Here is a 26,211-nt window from a genome sequence, read left to right on the forward strand (position 1 = left end):
AGTACTGGAAAACTGCCACAAGCATCCAGCACTGCATGTTCCCACATTTTTTCCCGTGCTCCCGGACTGTGCTGGTGGAAGTAGCTGCAGGGCAAGTTGCATAAGAGTGTAGGGTAGGTGCGCAGTACCATCCTTGCTGGGCTAAAACAAAACTCTGGCATTGTTTTCCACAGTGTATACCTGCTTTTATGTGGTGTCAGGAAAGTGACTATAATTTGCTGTTCCACAAAACTGGCAGTTACTCACAGTAGCAATAGTAGTAACACTTGAGCTTTCTGTCCTTACTGCTCCCTCAGGATATGCATGGAAGCAAGATGATGCACATTACATGTTTTTCTACCAGAAAAAAAATTATTAATACATAAACCATGCAAAGAACTTTTCACAGTCTACAAGCCAGATAATTTAAGGCTGATGCTGTGCATTAGAGATGTTTTGCCAGTTAAATGTACTTCTTTAAAAAAAAGGGGGAGGTTTAATACTCTCATAATTCAAAAACATCTATAGCGTTTTCCCTCAGACTTTCCACTGTGCTCAGGAAGTCTCAGTCCCAAAGGGGGATGTCTCACAGTTTATGACCACATGAAAATACGGATTTATATCAAAAATAGTTTTGCCACTTTGTTCGTAGTTCCTTGGATTTCAAGTTTGGTAGTGTAGCCTGGCTTCTTGTATAAGCCAAGTCGTGAACAACAGGAGCCCATGATCCCAGTGTCAAGTTCTGGATCTCCAGCTAAACTGTATTTTTGTTCAGTAAATATTCTTCATTCATCCATATATAACTGATGAGCATTTAGCACTATAGCTACTTGATACAGCTTTGTTCAATCCCAATCTATTCCAATGCTATTGATAACCTTTCCCCATGCAGGGTTTCCAGTTTGGGCATCTTGTGGAATCCAGAGAATTGCCACACTATATCAACTGTGTGACCAGACAAAGTCACTGTCTTCAATGACAGAGGTTACTGGCTGCTTTCTGATGGCATTCCTCAGTTCGTATAATCACAGCATCGCTGTCTTTTTGGAAAAAAATTCTAGCCCCTTGTCTAGTTCTCTGCTGTTTGATTACCAAAAGGAAAAGCTGATGAACTGATAAAGAACTAGCACAAACTGTTGGATAAGTAGCACTTAGGTAAAAAGAAAATATTTTTTTTACGGAGCATAGTTTTACTGCTGTAATTACAAAGGTTTTTAATTAGACAAGGAGAGCAGATGGGAAGTATTTCCTGGCTGTGCCTGCCAGCAGACACTGAGACCAAACCATGGTGGAATATCCAGGGATATGCTGGTTTGGACTTTTCTTTGAATTAGTTGTTTTCTGGACCGCTTTTCTGGTGCCTAGAGGTCACCAGTGGTCTGTGGGCTACAGGATGGGTGACATTGCTTCAGAGATGAGCACAGGAAATCCCCTAAATGTCCATCTTGGTCAGTAGTCTCAGAGGAGAAATCATATTCCTAACTCTTAGAATATAATGGTTGGATCATACCAGGCTAGTTGTTGGCTCAGATGCTGAAACATGAGGCTTCTTACTCTTTATTCAGGAAAGTGCAGTGTAGCTGTGGATGATCTTAATTTCCCTGGTACCTTCCTTTCTTGCCTAGGCTCCCACTTCTCTGCCATCCTTCTCCTGGACGTTGGTATGGGTTCACATCAGCTCCAGAGTGTTTCAGGGACTCTGGCCCTTTACTCTGTCCCTTTCTCCTTACTTTATCTTGGATATCTTTGCCCTGGCTATCATTAAAATGTCTCACAGTGATACATAATACTCACCCAGCCATTGCCTTTGGGTATGTAATAGTGAAGACCTCCAAGGGCCTCTCTCACTGACAGTGCTTGTTTACCTTTCACTGAAATTTAAAGGAGTATCTTTTGCCCCAAGTTTCACAGAATCAGTTGCTGTGACTAAGCTGATTCCTGGTTAACTTGTAGGGCTGCAACCGCTCAGGTATGTGTTGGCATCCTGAGCACAGAGACTCTCCTCCCTTGCTGGCGAGCAATTCTTTGCATGAGCAATGCCCTGGCTCCAAATCAGCCACACTTGAACACACAATGCTTACTGCTCTGTCAGCATCCTCCTGGGAGCCACATATTGTGTCACATATTTTCCTGAAAAATAGATAAGCTGCACACGAGACTTCCTGCCAAGCTCTATAGCCTAAATAAGTCAAGGGCAACACTTCTGTAGCATAAAAGTAATTTAAAATAGTAAAATCTTGCAGTGTTAAATCTTTGATTAAAATGACTGAACATGAGAAGAGAAAAATATAGGAATTGTGTCAGAATCTGAAATTTAGCGTTTCTTTGCTTTGATCCAAAGTGGAGTGGAGATTCTTAGAGCATTGCATAAAATCAGTCTGTACTAAAAGTCTTTTCTGAAGACACCGACATAGCGCCTAAGAAATCCAGACATGAGTAGGCTGGTTTGCAAAGTAACAATGGAAGTATGTGATCGATGCAGTCCAAATGGGGGAATAGGAAAGACGGGAAGAACAGGTCTGACTTCCTTATTAATCTTATTCTTCTTTTTGTGCCATCCTCTATAGTGTGTCTTCCTCTTAAACTGATAAAGGGCCCAGGCCCCCAATTCAGACATCCTTGTGTGCTGCAAAAAAGGAAACCTAAAACTGACTCATGGACTCCTCTGCTGGACTCCTTCCTAGTCTAGGAGACTGGCAGTTTCTCCCAGCTGCATCCTCATAATTATTAGCACCCCTGTAATTATAAGAGTGTTTTCTCCCCTGCCTGCTGCCACTTCTGAGATTGAGGCTACATAACTGAAAGGTCAGATTCTGTCCATGCTCAGCATGAAAATAAAGGAAAAGTTGCTTAATTTAGCAGAGTGGAACTCACTCCGCATGAGTGCCAAGTCAGATTTCTGTTCCTGCAGTGGCCTTGCTGATAGTAGTTACCCATGCTTCAGTAGCACCTGGAGGTGACATTAATGGTTTGATCTAGATCCATCTCAATTCCCTAAAATACACTAATGCTGCTCAGGTGTACAAAGTTACTAGCACAGTCTCAGGGCCTGGTGGAGATAAAATGCAGTGCAACTGCCAGAGAGGTCCTACAGCTATGGCTGGTAGAAGGTCCCATGGGGGGTGTAGCTGAGCATGCTGGAATTTGGACAAGCCTAAGCTTGAGTCTCATCCTCCTAAACATGCATTATTTTATGAAAATTCAGAACTCTCCTGACTTCAGGAGCAGGCAGAAATCTACCAGATAAAAGTAACTCTTCATATCTGCAGGTATCTCTTACAAGGCTTTCTTCCTTTTGATCCATTTTTTTTTCCAAATAGAATGTGTAAGGAGCAGACTGGTGCATGTGATGCTTTCCACTGTGCCCTTTGGAGACCAAAAGCCACATCAAGCAGGAGATTTATGAGTTGCTGGCAATAGGTGCTTCATGTTCTGTTCTATTACATTTAAGATGATGAAAGAAGAACAACCGACTTTCATGGCTATGAAAGCAGAAACAAAACTGCCTGTGGATAGATCAAGCACATGCATCATTGGATAGAAATTAAGGTGTTTGTAGCTTCAAATCCTGATCTGAGAAGTTCAAGATAGAAGAAAAATACCTGAGTAAAAGATGTGAAGCAGTTCATAAGATTTTAACTCAGATACACTCAGGAGAATAAATCCAAAGGTAACATGATGATTCATTAACTATCCCTTATTAGGCTCCTAAATTCAAGTAGACAGAATCTCCCCTGGAGGCTTTCAAAGGCACCCACCTTTCACTGTTGACGATACAGGGAGCTTAAGAGCATAACTTATTTAAGGAGGACTCCTTCATTAGGTACCTAGAGGGCATGCATGGATTGAGTTCCCAGATTAGGTGAACTGGATCTTTTAATAAGGTTGTTGCATTTCTGGACATGCAGAAATAGAAGAGATCAGGGCAAGGTGTTCTGCAGCCCTGTGCAAGGAGAGGAAGGCTGGGAGGGAGCAGTGCTTGTGTCCCACTGTCCTGGGGACCCTCATTTGGAGGTACACCATTTCCTACATTTCCTTCATCTCCTAAAGCCTCTCCCATCACAGGGCCACATGCCTGCGGGAGATTTCACCAGGAGGAACGGTGAGACTGAGCTAATTTGTGTTGCATGGGCTTTGTTTCTGGACTGGAATCGCTTCTGCTTCTTAAGTCACTTCTCTAATTGCAGCTGCGTGAGAAAAGAATGAACGTCTCCTTTTCCATGGATGGCAAACAAGATAAAAGGTTGTCTGTGTTATGTTTATATGCTTATTGCACAACCTTCCTGTAGTTGGCTTCTGTCAGAAGATGCAGTAAAAGGCGAAGCATCTAGGCTACCTCAGGAGTAGTCTTGGCAGAGTGTATGAGTTGTGTCAGGCATCCCAGCTTGTGCTGCTTTCTGCCAGCCCAAAAATTGCCAGCAGCAGAGATGGATTTCTGCTTTGGACAGCATCTGAAGGGAGGGGTAGGGGAGGAAGGCCCTGGTGCAGGCTGTGGGCTTGGGGAGGTGCTTTGGTTATGACAGAGTTATTTTCCCAGACAGTCTTGCTTGATTTCTACATGATGCTTGGAAGTGGACTTACTGTAATTGGCATGAGTCACTTCCTTGTTACTGGTGGTTTGGAACCACTGTGCATGGAAAACATGCCTGCAGCAGGCTGAATAACTCCCTCATTCTGTTTCAGGATGTAGGATCTGATGGTCTCCTATTAAGCGATTATACCTATATCTGACCGAAAAGCTTCCCCGTCAAATGAAGGGGGGATGCCTGGTGTCAGGACTGGAATTGAAGGCAGGCTTTGGGTGTTGACATGACACGTGATCAGGAGAAGAGGCAAAACCTCTTGCCATGTGATGCAAATGGGGTTTAATTCACTTGAAAGGGGCACATCCAGCACAGAGCTAGATGAGGCACAAGCAGCTGGAAGAGGTTTCAGCTTGCTCCTTGGCCATGTGTGAGACCCTTGGGAAGAAGCCAAGGGTGTAGGCTGTGCTTCAATTTACTTTTGTTAGTCAAGTTAGCATCTTCTACCCCCATGTTTCTAGCTACACAGTGGTGGTACTGTTGTCACCAGGTGCAGGGTTTTCTTACATGTGAAATTCTTCCTTCTTGCTCTGTGATTATATTGTGATATTTTGACATCTGACGCAGCCAAAATCCATCATTTTAATATGTATTGTTGACTGACTGCTTGGCAAATTTAGGTTTTACAGCACACATCAATTTTGCAATTTGAGAGCCACATACCTTACATACGTGCTAAGGAGCTGCTTTCTTGTAACAGTTCAGAAACATGAATGATCCCATGTCTGGTTGGATGCTGTGCATTTTCAAATCTCAAACAAAAATCCTTCAGAGCTGCTATCTCTAAAACCTGCAGTAGTTTATATTGGGTGTTTACTCACAGTAGGATTTTTTTATTATTATTTTAGAAATATGTTGAGCATCAACAGTTCCTGGCCCCAGCCTGCCCAGATAAAAGGCTTGGTTGTAATTTTCATTGGTGAGGGAGTCATGTTTTGTTCAAATAGTACTCTGCTTTAAGCTCTCACAGGAGGATTTGCTGAAGGTCCTGCAGATCTGCTTTAATCATACTGAGCTTTCAGAATAAACTTTATGGGCTGGAAATGCACAAGCAAATATATAGCAGAGGACTGGAGAATTACAACACCCCTGTCTGTATGTTTTTAAGACTGAGCTTTCATTGATCCCCCCTCCAGTTGACTGATCTGTGTATACAGTGAAGATGGAGGTCAGGGGATAATTGCTTCCTGGAGTGGAAGTCTTTAAGCATGTTTAGGACTGAGCAAGCATCAGGAAACACCAAATGATCAAATTAGCAGAGAAGGGATGGTTTCAGTGCCAGGCTGAAATCTAGGGATCCTGAGTTTATTTCCTTTCTTTGGCATAGATTCCCTCTGTGAGATTGGGCAAATCATTCTGATATTTAAACACTTTCAAAACTCTGTCCCTGAGCCAAATCCCTGTCTGTAAAATTTGGGGGCTATAGCAGTCAAATGTTTTGATTAGGGGAATAATATATATGCTTAAATTGAAACACTCAGCAGCATATTGGAAAAGAATTTCTCAGAAAGACAATATTCCTCTGCAAAACAATCTTTTATGGCAATTGGCTGAACCCCCAGGACTGGAGTGTTTAAAACTAGGTAGATCAAAATAGTAGAAAACACAGCAAGTTGTCTTGAAGAAGAGGTGAGGTATTGGCTAGCCTTTTCCAACTCTTAGCAATGTAATTCAGAATTTTGCTGCTTGTAGGCACTGTAAGGTTTTCTTTTCATCAGCCCTCGGGTTTCTGGCTGCACAAGAGAGTGCTTGTGTGAAAACCTCAGCAGAAGGAGTCTCCACCAAGTACAAATAAGGACACTGTCAGCAGCACCAGCATGTGCCTTTTCACACTCTCCTGCCAGCTGCTTGTAGCTGAATCTGATGGGTCTGCTCTGCCAGTGAGAGCACACTCCAGCTCTGGTTTTTGTTTGACCCTGCTCCGGCAGGGGGGAAGCTGCTAGGCAGTGGCAGTGAGGTTTTGTTGTGGGATTGATAATATTAATTAATTGCAAATGGGTATTGTGGGTCTTGGGAACTGGTGTAAATTATTGCTAACATGATGTGGATTCAGACAGATGAGCAGTGGGAGCTGGTAACAGGGACTGCTTGTAAAACAGGCGTGGAGAGATTATATCAAGACTTGAAAGCCTGTAGTGGCAGAGGAATGAACCTGCTGATCCAAAAACTCCCTTTCAGGTTTACAACCTAGAACCACCTTCTGCAGGTGCCTTTGCAGAGTGTCACAGCAATGGTGACACTTTTATCTCCAGATTGAGTCCTGGCTCACATGGTGGTGTTGCCTGAGTTGGACCCCAAGGTGGGTGGCAAAGCATGGCTTGCTATTCAGAAAGATATGCCTCTGCGTGTGCTGCTCAGCTGCCCAGCCCAACTTACTGGAGAATTTTATTATCTGGATAAATACCCACATCTCAGTGCCGACTGCTACCCCCGAGAGACCAAAGGTTCCCAGAGGTTACTCGAACAACTCATCTCTTCTCTTCCAGATGATCCCAGCTCATTTCTTCTGTGCATTTTAATGTGCAGGGCTCCTAACTATCAGGCCTGTTAACACGTTGATTGAAGGCCCTGTTTCTTCCCCTCTTGCCCACATATATCACTTGTTCTGTTGACTGAGTTGCTTTAACTTCCAAGCCTGATTGAATGGAGCAGGCCAAGTGCCAACCCTTCCCTGTCAGGATTTCTGTGCTTAATGCTGAGATAAGACTAAAATCCAAGGTACTTTTTTTTTTCTAGTGGTTTTAATAATAAATAACTTTTCTTGACACCCTGCTTCAGTTCATGCCATGCTTTGTGTCAGATGCACTCCCCTCTGGAGAATTTAAGGAGGGTATTTCAAAGGAACCAGATGTTTAATCTTTCTTGTGGAATTGGCTGCCACACAGAAGCTAACTGGAAATTGTGAGACGTCTTGCACTTAAGAAGGGCTTTCCATTTCACATTCTTTCTAAATCAAGCCATCTAAGCCATGTATTGGTTTAGCGTTGTATAAACTAGAAAAAGAACAGACTTGCTGCATGCTGTTACTCTATTTACCGTTTGCCAAGATAGGCCTTTCCTGGCAAAATGTGCTCAAGATGTTTATGCAGTCCACAAAGAAAAATGGTCCCTTGAAATGGAAAAGTCCTACGTTCATGTGCTGTAGACATCCTGTGTTGCATTAAGGTGCTTCCAGAGTTTTAAAGGGGTTTAGTTGCTGAAGTGAAGTCAGGCACCTCAGGATTTTTGAAAGTACCAAAGTGTGTGCTAATCGCGGTTGTTAAGCACACGCTTGAGCCACCAGTGTTTTTAGGCACTAGGTGCCTGCTTGGTAGTCATCTTACTTCCTCAGCCATCCCAAAGGGATAATGTCACAACCGTGCCCCATTCAGGTTCTGTGACAATAAATAGTCTCTATGAAGGTGGTGGGGGTGTCACCTTTTCGAAGAAAGGTGTGGGTCTACCCAGCCTGTGTTTTTTGCCTCAGAGATGGACATGCATATTAGGAGGTGAAATGAGATGTTTATGAAGAAGAGTCAGTCTGAAACATAAAAGACTAATCAAAATTAGCTACAAAGATTGTCTCTGTGTTCCTTTTGCTTCCTTTTCTTCACTGTATGCATATCAACATGTTACTGGGATGCAGTTTGGATGAAAAGTGCGTAAGGGAGAACTGACCTGTGTGTTTTAAATGCCTTTCAGGTCCTCAGCCTGAGATAGAGCAAAGGGACCTTTACTTTTGGAGGGTGCAAAGCCCTATGCCCTCTGGCTATCGGGTCCCTTCGGGTGCCTCAGATTAGGCACCTAGAATTGCAGTTCTCTGTGACAGTGTGATTTGCAGGGTAATCTCTGTTCTACCCACTTCCTCCTCAGACTTTCTCATATTTCTCTGGCAAAGGTATCTCCCTTGCTTCTGTCTAGTTCCTAACAGGGGATGTGTTTCTTTTGCTGCCTTCCTATCAGAGGACAGTTGCCAATTCAGGTTTCACTAGAAATTGCTGTGCCAGCTCTTTGATATTCAGAAGCTGTGGGGCTTTGTGTCTGTTTCCTGACCTAGCATGACTCTACTAAAAATGCAAGAACTTCAGTGCTGATCTCTTGGCATCCTAATATAGGAGGTCAGTCAGTAAATATAGTTACAATTTTCTTTGCCTCAGCAAAGACAGTAAGTTGAACACAATGTAAACAAGGTGGTTGGATCACTTCACCCATCAGTAATATTTATAGTTATGCAGGCAAATTTAATGGGCGTGATTAAATCTCATGCTCCAGCTTGGTAGCTGATTAGGTGCAGGGGGGCAGGCAGGAATTTCCTTTCTGTTCCAGAGTTGCGCTCTTTCCAAGTCTTCCTTCGTGCTTGTGCCAAGGATCTCAAAGTGCTTTGCATTTTTAATTATACTTCTTCATGCCCCTGTGAAGGGTGGAGATGAGAGATAGCACGATTGGCAAGAGAGCAGTGGGGAAACTGAGGCACTAGGAGGTGGCCGCCTTCTTGGGATCAGAGAGGCAGTTGCCGTTAGGCTTGGAGCAAGGAGATCTTAGCATCCCAGAAAACTTTTCTTGGGGGTTCTGTGGGTCTAGGAAACTTGTGCCTAGTTCTCAACAGTCTGTGTCTTTAATACACTAAAGTCTTGGTTGTCTGCGGGGACAAAATGGTGCTTTTGTGCATGTATTGCTATACAGTCACTGATGGGGAAAATATATCTTCTCTGAAACCCTAATTTCTTTATTTTTGTCTTTCATCTTTCTGTTCCTCTAGTTTCTGAGCAGAATGGCCTGTGTATGTCTGTCTTCTCTTTGTATGGAAAAGCACTTTGCTCTGAAATAGCCTCAGGTGTTGGCTGTGGCTAAGGCAGAGAACTGGTTTAGCTCTGTAAATGCTGCTTTGTCCCTACAGGGCAAATTAGTGAATTTACTGTGTGGATTCACCTTCAGTGGGTGTAGACTGAGGTGGCTACAACGACTTTGATTTTTTTACCTGGATATACAGCTGAAGAGCTGGCCTTGCAACATCAAGGAGGAGAAAATACTCTTATTAAGGCATGCTTTAGTCCAAAGAAGAGCCCATAGATGGTCACACTGTCACATATTGACCTATCTCGCTTGTGTATTGCTAATGCTGTGGCTGACAAAACATGGAGAGCAGTAGGGACTGACTGAGTCTTCACCCTTCTCAGGATGGACCTTTCCCAGTTTACTTGGAGCCTAAAGCACAATGGGGAACAGTGTATTTTGGATCTCACAGGATGGGGAGGGTTTCTTACAGGTGGTGTTTCTTACTTCTGTGGTGGATGATTTAAGCTTTATGATTTCACGGGAACAGCATCCTCCAGAGGCCAGTTTTGTGAATCTGCAGTGGACAGAAACTTCTGATGTGTAGTCTTAAGCCAGCAACTTGATGACTGGAGAGAGGCAGCGATTCAGGCATACCAGATAGTCCCCATTGTTATGGGGCATCCTGCACAACCTGCTTCGTGGTAGGAACAGAGGTGTCTAGCTGAGTGCTCTGAAGCTTAGGGCTGAGGTCAAAACCTGGCTTTTCAATTTCTAAGATTGTTGTCTAAATAAGATGTCCAAGTCTGATCCTTAGTCTAGTCTGAAAGCTTAATTGTAAGTAAAGAGTATCTTAATCACTTTATAGTTTCCAGCATTCTCTCACTGAGTGTCTCTGTGCTGGCATTTGGAGACCATTGATCATAGTAGTAAATGAGTGTCTGTTTGGTCTGCACATGGTATAATTAAGCATCAGCTGAGCCCATAGCATAATGTGATAATTCTATTTCTGACCAGCTGAAATAATTCACTCTAACAACTGTGCTCTTCTTACTCCTCTCTTTCAGTTCCCAAGAAGCTTCTGCACGAAACGCAGCCAAGACCAACCAATTACCAAGGATTTCAGAAGCCACATTTTCCACTGCAGCCAAGAGTGTTTGATCCCAATGTTATAAGGGACGGTGTGTTCCTTTCTGATGTCTCTCCTTCCAACATAGGGCGAGCTCTCCCAGGTAGCTATGACTATTGCAATGTTGGCCCAAACCTAACTGTGTTCTGGTAACTGTTCCCTTCTGTCTCCCCTTATCTGGGTTTCTTTATTGTTCCCAAACCCTATCCATGTCACAGGCAGAAAGAGAAACTTCAAGGCATGACCAGCGATGGACTCAAGCAAACTGTTGTGAAGCTCATGTTGGATTTCTTGAAATAGCAGTCATGGCCATGCATGTCAAAGTTCATCACAGAAATACTTTGCAGACCTGTCTAATACAGTGGCAAAGAAAAAAACAAAAAAGGCAGAGACAGTAGATCTGCCTCATAGGGGACAGAGAAATTTTCACCTTTGAAATATGATGCTATTTTAATAAAATGCAAAGTCAAGAGATGAAGTCAAATCTTAGCTATCTATAGGAATGGGTGAGTAGGAGGAAGAGGGGGTGTACGAATAAAGGAAAAGTACAGGCGAGCATGTATTTGGTTAATGAGTAGTTTTGCATTGTGTTTCCCAACACACCGGAGATAGTATACAACATTACTTCTGAAATACCCAGCCTGTGCGCCCAGAGATTCAGCTCAAGGGTGGGTATGGGCTACCTCTCCTCTGTGTCTACTCTCCTGGCAAAGTTAGTCCACAGCTTGGATAGTCAATCCACAGGGAATTAAGAGTTGGCAATAACAGATTTGTCAGTTTGGAGGCCTTATTGAAAAATTGCCAAGGAAAGAATTTTGAGTTAGCCCCAAATGAATTGTGTGATCCTGGTGATTCTTTTAAGCAAAAAAAAAAAAAAAAAAAATCCTGAACTCATTATCATTCATCTAAACATTTCACTTCTACAAATGGCACTTTTTGTTTAGTTTTCACATTTTTTATTCATTAATTTTTAAAATATGCACCACTTTTCAAACAAAGTTGTCATTTTGAAATTAAAAGCTGAAAGAATGTTTCGAAAGTAGCAAAAGGAAATATTTGGACATTTCTGTAATCTCCCTCCCCATTTTATTTCTTTTATTAAAACTACTTGATAAAGTCAGCTTGGTATCATGAATAACCTCTTCTATGCTTATACTGTGGTGTTGGGCAAATTTACTGCTAGTTGAAATAATTTTGCTCAGCTTTGGTGTATAGTCACAGGGAAACAGTTCAAGTGACTGGGTGGTCACTGGCTAAGAAAGGGTGGTGAAGAGAAAACCAGTAGTAGGTGAACTGATTAGGCATAGACAAGGTCTTCAAAGGTAGCAAGGAGGAAAGGGGATGTCTTTTAATACGATCCTGGAATGAATGGCAGACCAGGGAACTGCATAGCGTAGCAACACATGGCCTTTGTGAAATTATGTTTGTTTGTTTTTTCCATCCGGCATAACTCCAGTCATTTTCTGTCTTCCTTGTCTGTGCTTGTACAATCCTGCAGATGACAAAACCAGTTCTGTGGTTTTGTGGTGCTCTTTGCTGGAGTATAGTGTATGCAGACAACTATTCATTTAAAAACTTGTTTGATTGCATCTGTTCTTTGGATAAGTCGGAAATAAAAAAAAAAGAAAGGAAGGTTCTTCTTACATCTCTCATGAGAAGAGTTATGCCTTACTCTGTTTCCTAAATATGCCATTATTGCATGGCATGGTTTACAAGGGATGCCCCATATTCAGCAGAAGTGGTGTCTGTCTGAGCCTTTCCCGGCTGATCTAGCACATGCACATGGAAGACCCCACCGCAAATTTAATTCAAACCTTAATCCTAGTGAGTTCCCATGAACGTATTGACAGTGAGGGGCAGGTGGGTTGCCACCACTGCAGAACTGGGCATGTGAGAGAGCATGGTTCAGAGGCCCCATGTTCATATCCTAGCAGCTCTGGACTTTAATGCAGAAATATAGGAAACTCTCAAAGGCCTAGCAGGAACCTGGAGCCACCTAACCCAGCAGTCCTCTCTACGATAAGATATATGAAATACATATGAGAGAATATCCTGGTGGTGCCCTTCATTTTCATTGATTGTAAAGGGATTTTAGATTAACTAGTTTAGAGCCAGATCTCAGTATGTAGACAACTCAGGCAGTATTTGGTTGCCCTCATATAAATGTGGCATTTGAGATGACCTGAGGTGTTCACCTGGTTTCTAGATGCTACCCTAGAAGGGCAAGAGTTTCCCCTACACCCCTGCCCATACCTGCTGTCTGCATGGATGTCCTCCTGACCCTGGTGTATCTTAGATGTCTGTGTATGAGCAAATACATCAAGACTTAAGTGTCTGATATAGGGAGAGCTGAATGACTAGGATCTGCCAACTAATAACAGGATTCAGTATAGATACATAGTGCTACTTGAGGTGCTGTGAAGTATCCAGTTTTTAGGTTCATATTCTAGAAATTAAAAATTTACTCTGTTTCTATGGATTTCTTTGCAGGAAGAGTGGTAGAGAAAAATCCAACCATTTGTAAAGACATAGATTTACCACATAGGGAGAATAAAGGAAAGATTAGAGGACATGTTGGTGCCTACATCTGAATTAAAAGATTATCCAAAACTTTGCTATTGATTTCCTGCTGAATGTGCCCTTGATCCTTGGTGCCTCTATTCATGTAACTGATCTCTGTTCTCCTAAGGCAAGAGGTTCTTGGGATATTTTTCCCTTTTGGATCTGCCACCCAGAGACCATATTTAAAAACTTTCCTTCAGGGCCAGTCATTAACACCTCGGTAGCTTGTAACATGTAGCTTTCCCAAGGCAATGCAGCTACTCAGTGGCAGAGATGCAACTGTGCCCATATTCCTTGAGGCTGATCCCTTACAGCGACACCTGGACATCCATCCCTGCTGCTTCTCCTCCAAGGCAGATTAGGAGTTGGCTTCCCTGTGTGCACATTCATGCACTCAGTTGCTCTCCGTCCAGTATTACCTGTTTGACACCCCTCAATTTCTGTTGCTGCTTTCCTGGGCTGAGCCGCTTCCTGGAAATTGAACATGATGTCTCGTGCTGCTGGGTTCGCAGGGAAACGACATGGATGAGGGAGCCAGTGAACATAGACCATTTTGTGTTGTGGCTGCTGTCAGAGTGCGTTTGCTTGCATGGCACTGATGGCGTCATCAGAAATGGATCTGACAGTTCCCTGAATTTAATACCTGCGGATAAGTGGAAGCCAGGTGCCAGTCTGATTTTACAGTGCGATGCTTGCTTTTGGCCAGAACCAGACACCCAGGGAAGGGAGCCTCTAAAACTGTAATAGCTACAGTTAAACAATCACATGGGTGATGGAGCTGGATCCTGTGCGCTGACTTTTTCGTGTGTTTAAAACAATTAGTGTTTTGTGACTAGTGGGGGTGTCTGCCTGCAGATCAAGGTGCAGGGAGCACTCAGCAGTGAATTGATAAGATCTGAAAGGGTCTCTTTGAGCCTCCTGGAATTAGCTGCCTCCGTAGCTCCAGTCTTCAACAAATAAAATCAAATCATTAACCCATGTTCACTCACCTCTCCAAAGAGGAAATGGTGTCTGGGTGAAACACAATATGAGCAGGCTTCTGAAGGAAGTCATAAACTTAGGTCTGCCCTTCCCTGCAAAGGCTGGAGAGAAAGCACGTCTGTTTGCCAGGTGTGGATGGATCACTACACCACGACACTGGCAGAGGGTTGCTGGCTCTGCCTGTGTTTTCTAGTCCTTATTACAAGCCTAGCTGAACCCACTGGTGATAAAGGCTCCTTTGATTTACATAAGAGAAGAGAAACCTGATTATATTTTTGCTGTGGCGTAGGTGGGTGTGTCTAAGTGGTGACATGAAAGAGCAGGAGACGGGCAAGAGAAGATGCTGCCTGGGTGCAGACAGGGTATGTGCTCAGCTGAAGCTACCTGAGAAGGTTTAGTCACCCCCAAAAAGGGACAAATTTGGGAGGCTTGCTGTTAAGTGGCTCCACATTTCTGAATGCAGATGCTGACCTGGTGGGGATAGGGCAGGATAGGGCTTGTACCTCGTTCCTCATTCTCTTTCTGTTTCAAAGCAGAGAAGAAGAAAGGGAGATCAGCCACCTTCTACCCTCTAGACAACAGCCCATTCCTGCTTCCTGTGGATGAGATACAACTGCCGGCACTCAACAGCAGCATGGAGCCTGTGGGTGTCAGCACAGAGATGGCACTGCTCAGCAACATCCTAGCAGCGTATGCCTTTATCACAGGTAGGTCTTGTGTCTGCCATCTCTCTGGGCTCTCTCAAGCTCTTTGTAGACGCTCAACTGAGCCTACATTTCACAGTCACCTAGGGCTAAATCTGCCTCTTTGAACTGTTTATATTTTTCATTTGTCTCTCAGCAAATTCCCCTTGAAAGACCTGACCAGGGCAGCTTTATCAGACAGTGTATAACAAGGTTTATTGTGCTCTGCTTTCCACTGTATTTGCTCTCATCTGGAGTTAAATACAATGTAATCTTACATGTGGTATTATTCTTAATGCTCCGTTTTCCTGGAGATCAAAGCCTGGCTCATTAGGGAGGCAAGCTTGTTGTCCTGTAATTTGGAAAATAAGCAGCACTCAGAGCACCCTGCTTAAGAGAATTTGGCTTATCTTCAGTAGAAGTGTGAAGATGAAGTAACTTGAGAGTCTACTTAATTGTATATGTAAATCTAGTTTAGAGTAAGATTTCTTTGGATCACAGTTTATCTTTCACCCACATATATCTTTCAAATAACAGAGGAGCAGTCTTCTAAGAAGATTTACTTAAAAAGTTGAAATGAAGATTCATGTCCTGCTGAGTGCTTGGGATTGATACCAAAAAATACAGTAGAAGCAGGTGATGCAGTGCAAATATTTCCCATCCCACAATTGCGTGAGGTACCTTGACAACAGTAGGGATTTCCTCCAGAGTTGGAGGACCTAAACCAAAAAAAGGAGGAGCACTGGCTGAATATCATCCGATGCACTAACTCAGCATATTTTAGGCCAATCTCTGCTGCTTTCCCCAGAGGCAGGGTCCTGGTTTCTGTCTAACTAGCCTCCCAAGGCAAAAAATACAGTTTGTGGTAATTTTTTTTTACGGGTGTTCTCCATTTGTTTAATGAAAGGTTTGTATCCTTCTTACCTTTCAATACTTATTGCCATTAATATTACTTGTTGCTCTATTACTACATGCTGTTAATAATTCTGTATACCACTGTAATGCAGTTAAGCTATTCTGGAGTATTGAGGTCTGTATAGCTAAAACTTAGATATTTATCAGCTAGTTTTTCATGTCTGTGTGCCATTCGGTCTTGGTAATTCATTAAATACTAATGCATTCTTGGTGCCATGCTCTTGTTCTTGCTGAGGTATCACCATGCTACTACAGCCAAATATTTGAATTCAAAATAACCAACTTGGATTTTGCACTTTGCAATCACCGAGTAGATTAGTAAGGTGTTTCTACACATTTCGTGGGGGGGTCCTTCTAAAAGGACTATGAATGGTGAATCAAGAGTTCTGCCCTTCTACATGTCCAATGGTGGCATCAGGATCCATCTTTTTGTGACACCTTTAAAAAGCAGACAGCTTAAGTGGAATTAAAAGTGCTCCTCACAAGAGTTAGCTGAGTAGGATTTTTTGTTTTTCTTGCATGGGCTTTTCTAAGAAAAGATTAGAAAAAGCAAACTTTAAAGGAGTCTTCTGCCTATCACACTTCTTCCCTCCTCTTACCTACAGCTGTCAATTTGTGACATGAAAATACCTGCAGTCCCAACCTTACTATAAAATAAAATGCTGTTAATCTTATTTTCCCCATCTGAACAGTAATGGGCAGCAGAAGGTTGTAGGATTTATGGTCTGAGACAGTGGGACTTTGCTTCCATTGGCCACAGCAGAACTCTTCGACCCTGCATTCATTTTGTAGGGCACAAGGCCTTGATTCATCCCCTTCACAAGGTGTCAGTCTTGGCAGGAACTTCTAGATTTTACTGTAGCACAAATAATAATGGCTTTAACTGTCTTGGTGCTGTGGGGTTTGCTTGCCCTCTCATGGTGTGGTCTCATTGTGATGTATTCACATCCTCTGGATGTCAAATATGTAAAACTCAGACCTCACAACTTTGGTTTCCAGTAAAGAGTTCAGGAGCTTGTTGCTCATGTTTTCCAGTGTGCTTAACCATGGCTGTTGGATAGGTTTTAGTCTCAATATATATGTTCAATTTGTTATTTATTTCAAAAATAATTGATGGCTGCCCCATGGATTGAGACAGCAGAGGCCCTAAACCATCTTCATGTGCTGCGTGTAATTTAGCCCTCTGCTTTTAGTGGAAAGGATGGCCTTGGCATGATTTATTTTGTTATAGGTGAATATGGAGAGGTTTTAGATTATGAGTTCAAAGACAAGCTGTGTCACAGGACACAAATATCATTTGCATAAAACTAGAGCACATCAAAGCCATCCCTCTTCATATTGCAGCTTTTGAGCAGCAGAACTGTTGCAGATTTTGTGCTCACTTGAGTTTAGGTCCATGAAGGTGGCTTAAGCCACAGCAACTGTAAACAGGCAGGGGCAACATATAAAGATGTTTTTTCTGTTGGGGCGGGGGGTGGTGCATACCCTCAGACTCCCGGAAAAAGAAGCTAAGGGGATTTGCTATTTCATGGGTCAAGTGCGTACTTGAAAGGATGATCCACTCTACTACTTTTCCTGCCTCCTGGCAGTGGAGTGTCTATTAGCCTGGGGAGAGCACTCAAGAATCAGTGGCATCCCCTCTGTTCTCAATGGTGTTCACATTTTCTGTACAGAATGGCAGGATTGGGTGGGCAGCTGCAGATGAAGAGTCTGCAGGCTTGGTCACTTGGACTAGTACAGTCTTGCAGTGCACAGAGAGGAGAAGTGCAAATGTTAGCAAAAGATTGCTCATTTCCACCATCCTTTTGGCTGATGTTTCCATATAATAGTTGGGAACATTCCTATTGACAACTGAGGACTGAAAAATCACAGCACAGCAGGGAGCAAAGCCTCTTTGCAGGAGTCTTGGTGTTCACTGTCAAATCTGTTTGCAGGTATTGTCATGGTTAGAAGTCGAAGCCAGTTAGGTGTTAAGTCTTATCCCAGCTTCCAGAACCTTGAAAACAACATTTCTTCAGAAATAGGGAGAAAAAGCAAACACTGTCAATGAGGAGTGAATTTATCAGTTGATCAAACAAATATGTATCATGTTTAGTTCAGTCTTGCAAAAGACTCAAGGATGCCCTTAATTTGAAAGCTGATTTTCTTTATAGAATAAAGTTTTTCATTAGATGCAATCTCTGCCTACAAACCTCAGACCTGTTATTTGTTATGGAGCTGTTCCAAAACCTCTCTGAGTGTTTGGAACGACTTCACCAGTCTCAATGACAGCTGGAACTGTCTTAGCAGTCACAGTCTACCAGCAAAACCAGAACCGTCCCTCGTGGTTGTATAAATATTAAACATTCAAACTGTATCAGAGCATTTCCAGTGCCTCCTTTTGGACAGGGGACTTACTCAAGTTTTGTTGTTGCATTCGGGCTGAAGTAGTTGGAATGAAATCTCAACAAAATCCCTATTTTATTCTTCTTCCACAAGCAAAGCTTTGTGCCAAGTTAATAACAAGGGGCTTCCAAAAAAGCAACCCGGGGGAGATCATTCCAACTTTTAGACTGCTTGGCCTGAGCCTTAATAAGGGGCTCCTGGAGAGCTTCCTCTGTTCTACCAGGGGATTTCAGCAGCCTGTGGGGCTAACTGTAAATCCCCTGGAAGATATTGCTCCTACTGTTTGTCTAGCCATGCTTAATGCTGAACCTTTTACTGGGGCCCTCTGAAATTTTCCTCCCCACTGAGGTTTCTGAATGTATGAAGCTATCACAGGAAGCCAGCAACGTTAATGCCTAGATTGTTTTTTATTTATTGAAACAATTTATTATAATAGCAATAACAACCTTGGCCTGGGGCATTTCCTGGGGAATTAATGGCAGTCTGGGCTGATGCTCCCAGCAGATTGTTAGCCCTCAGGAAACGGGCTCCGTAATTGCGGCTGGTTTGGTTGGAAAAACAAAATAAAATGTGTTTCTAATTTTTGGCCAGTTTAAGCACCTAGACAATGGTGGCTTTTGTATAGAGAGTTATAAAGAGCATATATCTTTTGTCTCCATGGACTAAATTCAGGCTTGAATCAGTGACATTTTCATCAATGCTCTCAATCCAGAAAGAGAAATATCAGGAAGGGGAAAGGTAAGCCCAGCTAAAGAGATTGACAGCAACTGAGTCCTGCTAGAGATTTAGGAGAAAAACTAAACAGCTCGGAGCTGTCATCCACAGCAGCGGAAGAAAAAGTTGCACTGGTCAAAATCCATGTCTTAATGGGTGTACACACACACACGAATGTATATTAAAATCATGTTAACTCCTGCTACTGATGTCTATACACTTTTAAAGAGGAGCTTTAGTGTTGGTATGATGAATTTGAGCCACTTTCGAGTTTTTACTGAAGAAGATGTCCCTTTTTGGTCTTTGCAAGTAGAACGTGCAATGGGGGAGGCTCTCAAAATCACTCATCAACTGTCAAACCCTCATATCTAGGCTATTGCTGACTTGGCTACTTCAGCTGAGAAAAAGCAGAGCCCATGGTTTTTAGCTTAAGTTGCTCTTTCTGCTGTGAATAAAAGAGATGTTGCTGTGCAAGTGGATTGTGCATATGATAAATGCCAAGACTGTAGTTGAACGTAGGGTTACAGCTCAGTGAGGAAGTCCAGACAGCGTCTCAGATGTTGACAGAGTAGCTGTAGGAGCTCATAAATGCCACTGGAGCCCAAAGATTCAATTACAGCCATCTCACTGCATGAAGGGCTATACATACAAGCACAAGCAGGGGATGAAAAATAGTTGCTTAAGTAGCAATTGAGATGCAGCTTGCTCATGAGCTGGATACAGTAGCATAGCAAAAAGAGTATGGAGGAGAAAGGAAAGGCAGGACACGGACAAAAACAGGGGAAGGGAAACCACATGTGTCTATGTCTCAGCTCCAATCTATTTTTTTTTTTTTTTTTTTTTTATATGAATAGCTTTAAAAGCGAGCAGTGGAACTAATGTAACCAAATCAAGCCCATGTGTGTGCAGGAACATGGTGCTCAGGACACTGCCTGGCATCCTATCAGCCAAGCAGAGCAGAGACACACTGGACTGAGTGTCTTTTAGTACAAATGGATCAGTCCTGCTCATTTGTTCTTCTAACTTTCCCACACTTTGGGTGTCTCAGAGCCTTCCTTCGACCTATTTGCAAAGGGAGTTTAGCAATTGCTGTCTTGAGTTATATTGCACATGGAGGTAAAAACACTATTGGGTAGTGACCCCGTGTTTCCTCAGGTTTTCAAGTCTCTGAAATTAAGGCCACTTCTCTGCAGGTCGCAGATGGGCAGCAGCTTTGCTACTGCACAAACAGGGCTGCAGTTCTAATCTGAGTTCTGCCCCTTGAGTTCAGAGTTGCCATTAGCTTCATTGGAGCCAGGTTTTCACTCAGCCAGGCTGCTACAAGAGCCATTGGCATATCCTTCATGCCTGCTCTGGTATCTTGTCTTTTACTTTTGGATTTTTGCTGTTTCACTTTTGTCAAAATATCTTAGCTTAAACCCCCTGGCTTTATAGTCTCACTTGACTTTTCAACTACTGCTGCATTTCTATCCTCTTTTTTTTTTTTTTTTGGACTTGTTGAATGCATCTGCTGCAGTTTTCTCCTCTTTTTCTTGTTTTTTTCTTGTAGTCTCTCTTCAGCCTATTTTTTCTCCATGCCATCCGCACCAACCACCCTAGCAACAGTCTCATGTTTTATTATCCAGTCTTTAGCCTAACATCTTCCTTCAACTTGGCCTGTCAATCACCTTTGAGATTCATTGTGAGGAAAATGAAGAGCACAAATCTCTGTAACTGTTCCATGAACGTCTCCAGGCATTGAACTAGGCATTGCCTTGAACAGTGCACAAGTCAGTGTTTGGGTTCTGACCACAGAATCAAAGAATAATTGGGGCTGGAAGAGGCCTCCACAGGTCAGTTGGTCCAACCCCTTACTCAGAACATGGCTAACTTCAAATTCAGAGCTACCTTTGAAATTAGAGCAGAGTCTTGTCCTATTTAGTTTTTAATATCTCCAAATAGTTTTCAGTTCATCTTCTCAACCTTTACTGTGAGGAAATGAGATGGAGAAGGCAGTTTCTAAAAGCACAGTAGGGGAAGAAAAGGTAGAGCTTAGCCTTTTAGTTACAGAGATCTTTTGAGGATGAATGTTAGGCTCTCAGCTGGTGGGAATTGTTACAGATCTATCACTGAGTTCAACAGAATAAGACTCATCCGAAGAACTGACTCCATCCTTGAACTCAGGACTCCCAGCAGATGCGGTGGAGCAGAGCTGACCTTGACACTTCTGCTTGGTTCCCCTTCACCCATTCAGCATACCTATGAGCCAAGATGATTCAGCCCAGGGGAATTGCAGTAATGATGTTTATCATAATTACACTTCTAAGTAATCCCATAAACAAAAACAACAACAAAAAAAGGTAGTGAATAAACAAGATGGCTTACTATAAAAGGCATTGTGGATCCTTTGGAGTCTTGTTTTATCAGCTCTGAAAGGTGGCTATGCAGGATTTACCCTGTTAGTGCACTGACTCCAGCTATGCTTGTGTAGCGCAGATACGCATTTTGGTGGTCTGGGCAGAAAGCCAGCACACTTGCCTTAGATAAGCAAATGAAATCTATGAATAAATAATATGCATTTTTTCATGCTGCAAGGCTTCCCATTTCAGCTGGGCCACGGCACAGAGAGCGTATAAAGCTTTGTAGTCATCTTTATTCCTGGTATATGATAATGGATGTGACAGCAAGATGCAGTTAGGTGCTGCTGGGTGTGCAGTACCCTGGTGTCAACCCCACTTGCTTAGCCACTGGAATTAGCATTTAATTCTGCGGGCTGCTCCTTCCCTTTCCATACAACTCCAAGACATAACTGCAGTGAGCCCACATTCTGCATGTGGGCAAATGCCTTGGCAACACATCCACCATTTAAATTCCCCTTCCTGATTTCCCTGGGGGAAAGAGGCAAAGGAGGGCATGGAAGTAAAAGCAGCCATTCGAAACTCTGCCCCTTCAGAGACCATGGCTGGTATGTGCACAGAGGACCTATGCATATTTTGTTCTTTTAAGGGATGTTCTCGACAATCATTTCCTTTCTCCTTTCAGAAAACCCTGAGCGGGCTGCTCTGTATTTTGTCTCTGGAGTGTGCATTGGACTTGTCTTGACCCTGCTGGCCCTGGTGCTAAGGGTGTCCTGCCGAACTGACTGCAAACGCTCCTCCACGAAGAAACCTCCTCGGGAGCGGGAGAGTGACAGTGACAGCAGTGACACCGACGACGATTCGGACACCACTTCGGACCTGTCTGCCCGCAGGCACCGCAGGTTCGAGAGGACTTTGAACATGAACGTCTTCACTTCGGCAGAGGAGCTGGAGCGAGCCCAGCGGCTGGAGGAGCGGGAGCGCATCATCCGGGAGATCTGGATGAACGGCCAGCCGGACATCCCAGGCACCAGGAGCCTCAACCGTTACTACTAAGCAATGGGGAGTCAAACCATCCTGCCCTGCACCCTGGGGCTCCTCCACACAAGATGAAGGAGAGGGAGGGAAGGAATATTACGTGGGTGTCTCCTCTTTTCCTTTCGGGCGTGCTACCTGGAGCAGTGTGGATGGACAGCAATAAAGCTTTCCTCATCTCCTTCTCCCTGACATATTGCAATCACCCCTCTTCACGGACACTTTCTTGGTTTAACAGAGGTGGTTGCCAACTTCATATGTTAATAGCAGGCAGGAAGGTGACAATTACAGTCCTCCCATGTGGGACATGGAGTTTGGCATGCTGCGGTACGAGTACTCCTTTCTTGGCTGGGGAGAGAAGTCATCCAGGATTTGGTGTTCATTTAGGATTTTTTTGTTTCCCTTTCCTGAGGACTGTGGGAGAATTGTGAACAAAACGACTAATCTGGAAAGATGATTTGGGAAGGGAATGGGAGGTTCATCCCGACCGATTGTCTTGTGACTTCAGAAGCCATGAGATTAACCTAATTAAAACCCAATGGCAAATATGACTTGTTAAGAACTGGGGAATTGGGGGGAGGGGGATTTTTCCATCATGAAATCATCTCGGTGCTTGGATGTTTGCCATAGTGTATTCAGTTATTTATGGCTGTCTTTTCATCTTCCTTTCAATGGGAACATTTAGGTTTTTTACTGACACCTCAGGGATAAAATCCTATTATTTTTTGAGTCTGTTCTCCCTGCTGGCCCCTGTCAAACACAAACCAACCCACCTCCAACAGTGAAATTATGGTAATATAGGAGATGTGTCAGTGACTGGTGAGAAGTTAACAACCTCAAAGAGGTTGAAAAGGGTTTTCTTTTTGTTTTGTTTTAAATATATATATATATTTGAAGATGCTGCACAGGGATGTGCCTTATTCTTTTTTCTTGTTGTTAAACTACAGTTTTCCTATGGATAGCAATGCACAATGTTTTATATATTTTATTAAAAAAAATATAATAATAAAAAAGTTCTATGTTTACCAGAGGAAAATGGAGACAGAAGAAGCCACATTTGACAACAGAATGGGTAATAAATGCTAAATAAACTCTGGTTTGCTTCAATGCTTTTGAATTAGCATTTTCAGTTTTGGCATAGGTGTTGCTCAAGGGAGATGCTTTGGAAGAGTAGCACACCTCTGCAAAGCAATCAGGGCTGATGTCTTCTGCATGCAGGAAACTGGAGGCACTTTTTTCTTTGGCTGCAGCCCATCAGTCTGCTTTTGCCATGCACATAGACAGGAGCAACTGAGCAATGTGTTGGTTCTCAAGGGGCCATTCTAAAGCCTACCTGCACCGAGGAAAAGAGTCCCAGTGATTTCATGCTTTGAGTCTTTCCCCAGGGGACAAACTTGAGCCAGAAGCAAACGTTAAATGAACTGCAAAAACACATGGGAAAAAGGTAAAATATATTTTAGTGCTCCTCCAGTTGTCCCATGCGGTATTTCATGGGATATCACCACCTACTCACTTCCAAGCACCAGTTTATATCACTTTGGTCATAAGACTTGGTGTTTTCCAAGTCTGTATGATGCTGCTGTAGCCTGCAAGGATTTGGAATGTGCTCCCCTGTTACTTAGGCATACTTATGTCTTAAGAATTCACTAAATGAATGCTGGCAAAGCAAATAATGACCAAAAGCTCTGAATGCCCAGAGCTTTCCCCTAGCCTCAAGGAGAGATGGAGGTGGGTGGACCTGCCCACGAGATGACTGAGGCTGTTAGAGTGGGGTTGCAAGGGTTCATCTGCTGTGCCAAACAGCTGCATGGTGGGACAGATCTCTGACACCAAGGGCCTTATTGGCACTCTTTGGGGTCAGTGTGAGGCTCTTTCTCTGACTGAGGAAAGCTACATCTGAAGTGTTCACAACCACTTCTTCCAGCTCTTGCAGGATGAGAGCAAAGTTAAGTAACTGCAACTGGTGTTACTGGTAATGACAGAGATGAGGCTGTCTGGTAAGAAGTGGCTGCACCTGGGAAGGCAGTGCTAGTGCTGCAGAGCAACTCCTGGTTCTGGTCCCACAAAGGTTCAAATGGAAAAACTCAGTATTGACCTGGGATGTAATTTTGCAGCTGATATTTAGAAACATAGCAAGAAGCAGATCCCAAATGCTGGATGCATCGGCAAATGCAGTGCTTTAGCTGGAATGTCAAATGTGCTCTCTGAGGGTGTCAAGGAGCAAAACGACAGGATGAGGTCAGCAGGATCAGTTTTGTTTGCCATGTGTTTTCCCCTATAACAAGATACAATCTCTCAACCTTGGTGATTAAGGGACAGCAAGTTTTCAGATTTAGAGTGCTGTGTCTTGGGACATAGCTTGCAAAACTGATTTTAAACATGCTACAGATGAATGGATTTATGTATGTCATTTTCCCAAATGAACTCTTTGCCCAGAGAAAAGAGTAAGTGTGGCAAGTCTGAGAATACCTGATATACAACCAAAGGATTAAAATATCTGCTTGAAGAGTAAATCACAACTGAACCTGAGTTACAAATGGATAAACAATCCTCCCTTAGCATTGCTAGTGCTGCTGTAAATCTTCCAGCTGAAATTTGTGATATAAAGGAGCAAGTTGTGCACACTGCTTTTCAGAGTTGAGCAGACAAGCCCAGCTCAGCCTTGCCCTAGGTAACAAGATGTAACAAAAGTAGACTCGCTGTCTTCGCAGCACATGCAATACATTTATGTGCCTTCTAGCGCCTTCTGTCTCAGGGCCATGCGTTTCTAAAAAGGCTTTGACTAAGGAAAAAATATAATCCTTTGAGCTACTATAAGATTTTAAGTCATTCTGCAACTCTTTCTGGATTTGTCCCATAAGTGCTGAATAGTTTATCTGGGGAAAAACAATCAAGATTCATGGGGCAGGAGTTGTTAGTTTGTCTTTAATTCTGTATAAAAAAAGGAGCAAACCCACTCACCTGGAGTATAAAAGAGCTGGATTCACTGTGGGAGAGATTCAAAACCATATTTTTCACCCCACAAAAGAGAGTCTTAAGCATACAGAGTTTTGGACTTGTCTGGTTTCAATCTTTTGTGTCGTACTCACTGTGTCATATGAAGCAGTTAAACACTCGTAGAGCCAGAGAGCAGAGAATAAATGCTTTTCTACAAACCTAACGTGAATCCCTCTTGTCGGAGGTTACACTAGATCTGCTCTCTTACTTCTATGCTTATTTAATTTTTTAAATTGAAGTGAAATGTTGTTTCCAGAAAAACATTGTTCAGATTCCCCAAAACAGATGAAGGCGTTGAAATCAACTTTTCCTGTTTTGTGAATGAACTTCCTAATCAGTAACCTTTTGGATAAAAAGATGCTGAGGTTGTTTCCCATGTGAATCTATTCTTTATGCCCTGGTTTCTCTTTATAATTTTATAACAGAAGATAACAGAGCGATCCTGGACTCTGAGCTGCTTGGCTGGTTGGTAATAAGGGGAAGCATGTGATATTGTATTTAAGGAGATAGCATTGCAGTTGCCGTGTACTGTCTGCTGGGCTGCAGGCTTGTGGCAGGTGAGCCTTGGGAAGTGAAGTGCCTGTGCTACATACCTGGACATTTTCATGCCTCTACAAATTACAGGGTACTTGGATTAGTATCCACAGAGTCATTAAATTACAGTTTGATGACTTGTACCATCTTTGGTACAAGTTACCAGCTTTGTAAATGAATGTGATGGGTTGGAAAATTAAGGGCCATACTCCTGGGACTTTTGAAGGGTCAACGACACATTTGTTACCCTCCTATCTGGTGGGACAGATGGGGCTGGTTACAGAAGAAGTCATGTTGTGTATGGAGACACTGCAGAGAGATGAGTAGTTCCCGTTAGATACCCACTATGGTCTCCTACTTGGTCCCATTGCCCTTGACTTTCCATGGCTGTTTCCACCTCCCACTGTCATCCAGTCCATGGGCACTGACCTCTTCTGCGGCCCTGTGTTCAATGTACCCTGAAAATCTCAGTAATATGGTGTTTGCTGCCTTTCCCATGTCCACTCTGGTGTTCATACCCTCGATGAATTCCAGCCAGCTAATGAGGCGTGCCTTTCCCTTCCAGAAACCACATTGCCACTACTTAACCCCTTGCCTGCCATATTTCCCAGCACCCCAGGGGCTAC

General features: G+C 43.2%; 1 protein-coding gene across 3 annotated transcripts in view; it reads left to right on the forward strand.

Moving 5' to 3' along the window:
- The window catches only part of EVA1A (eva-1 homolog A, regulator of programmed cell death), a 208,311-nt gene extending 185,150 nt beyond the window's left edge, over positions 1-23,161 (forward strand). For all 3 annotated transcript variants that reach the window (XM_030490823.1, XM_030490824.1, XM_030490825.1), the window contains 3 exons: positions 10,382-10,546; positions 14,520-14,693; positions 21,705-23,161. In XM_030490823.1, the coding sequence (XP_030346683.1) occupies positions 10,382-10,546; positions 14,520-14,693; positions 21,705-22,075 (710 nt within the window). In that variant the 3' untranslated portion in view covers positions 22,076-23,161. The remainder of the gene's footprint in view (positions 1-10,381; positions 10,547-14,519; positions 14,694-21,704) is intronic.
- The last annotated feature ends 3,050 nt before the right edge of the window (positions 23,162-26,211 follow it).

The sequence above is a fragment of the Strigops habroptila genome, chromosome 6 (assembly GCF_004027225.2).
Source record: "Strigops habroptila isolate Jane chromosome 6, bStrHab1.2.pri, whole genome shotgun sequence".
NCBI classification, from domain to species: domain Eukaryota; kingdom Metazoa; phylum Chordata; class Aves; order Psittaciformes; family Psittacidae; genus Strigops; species Strigops habroptila.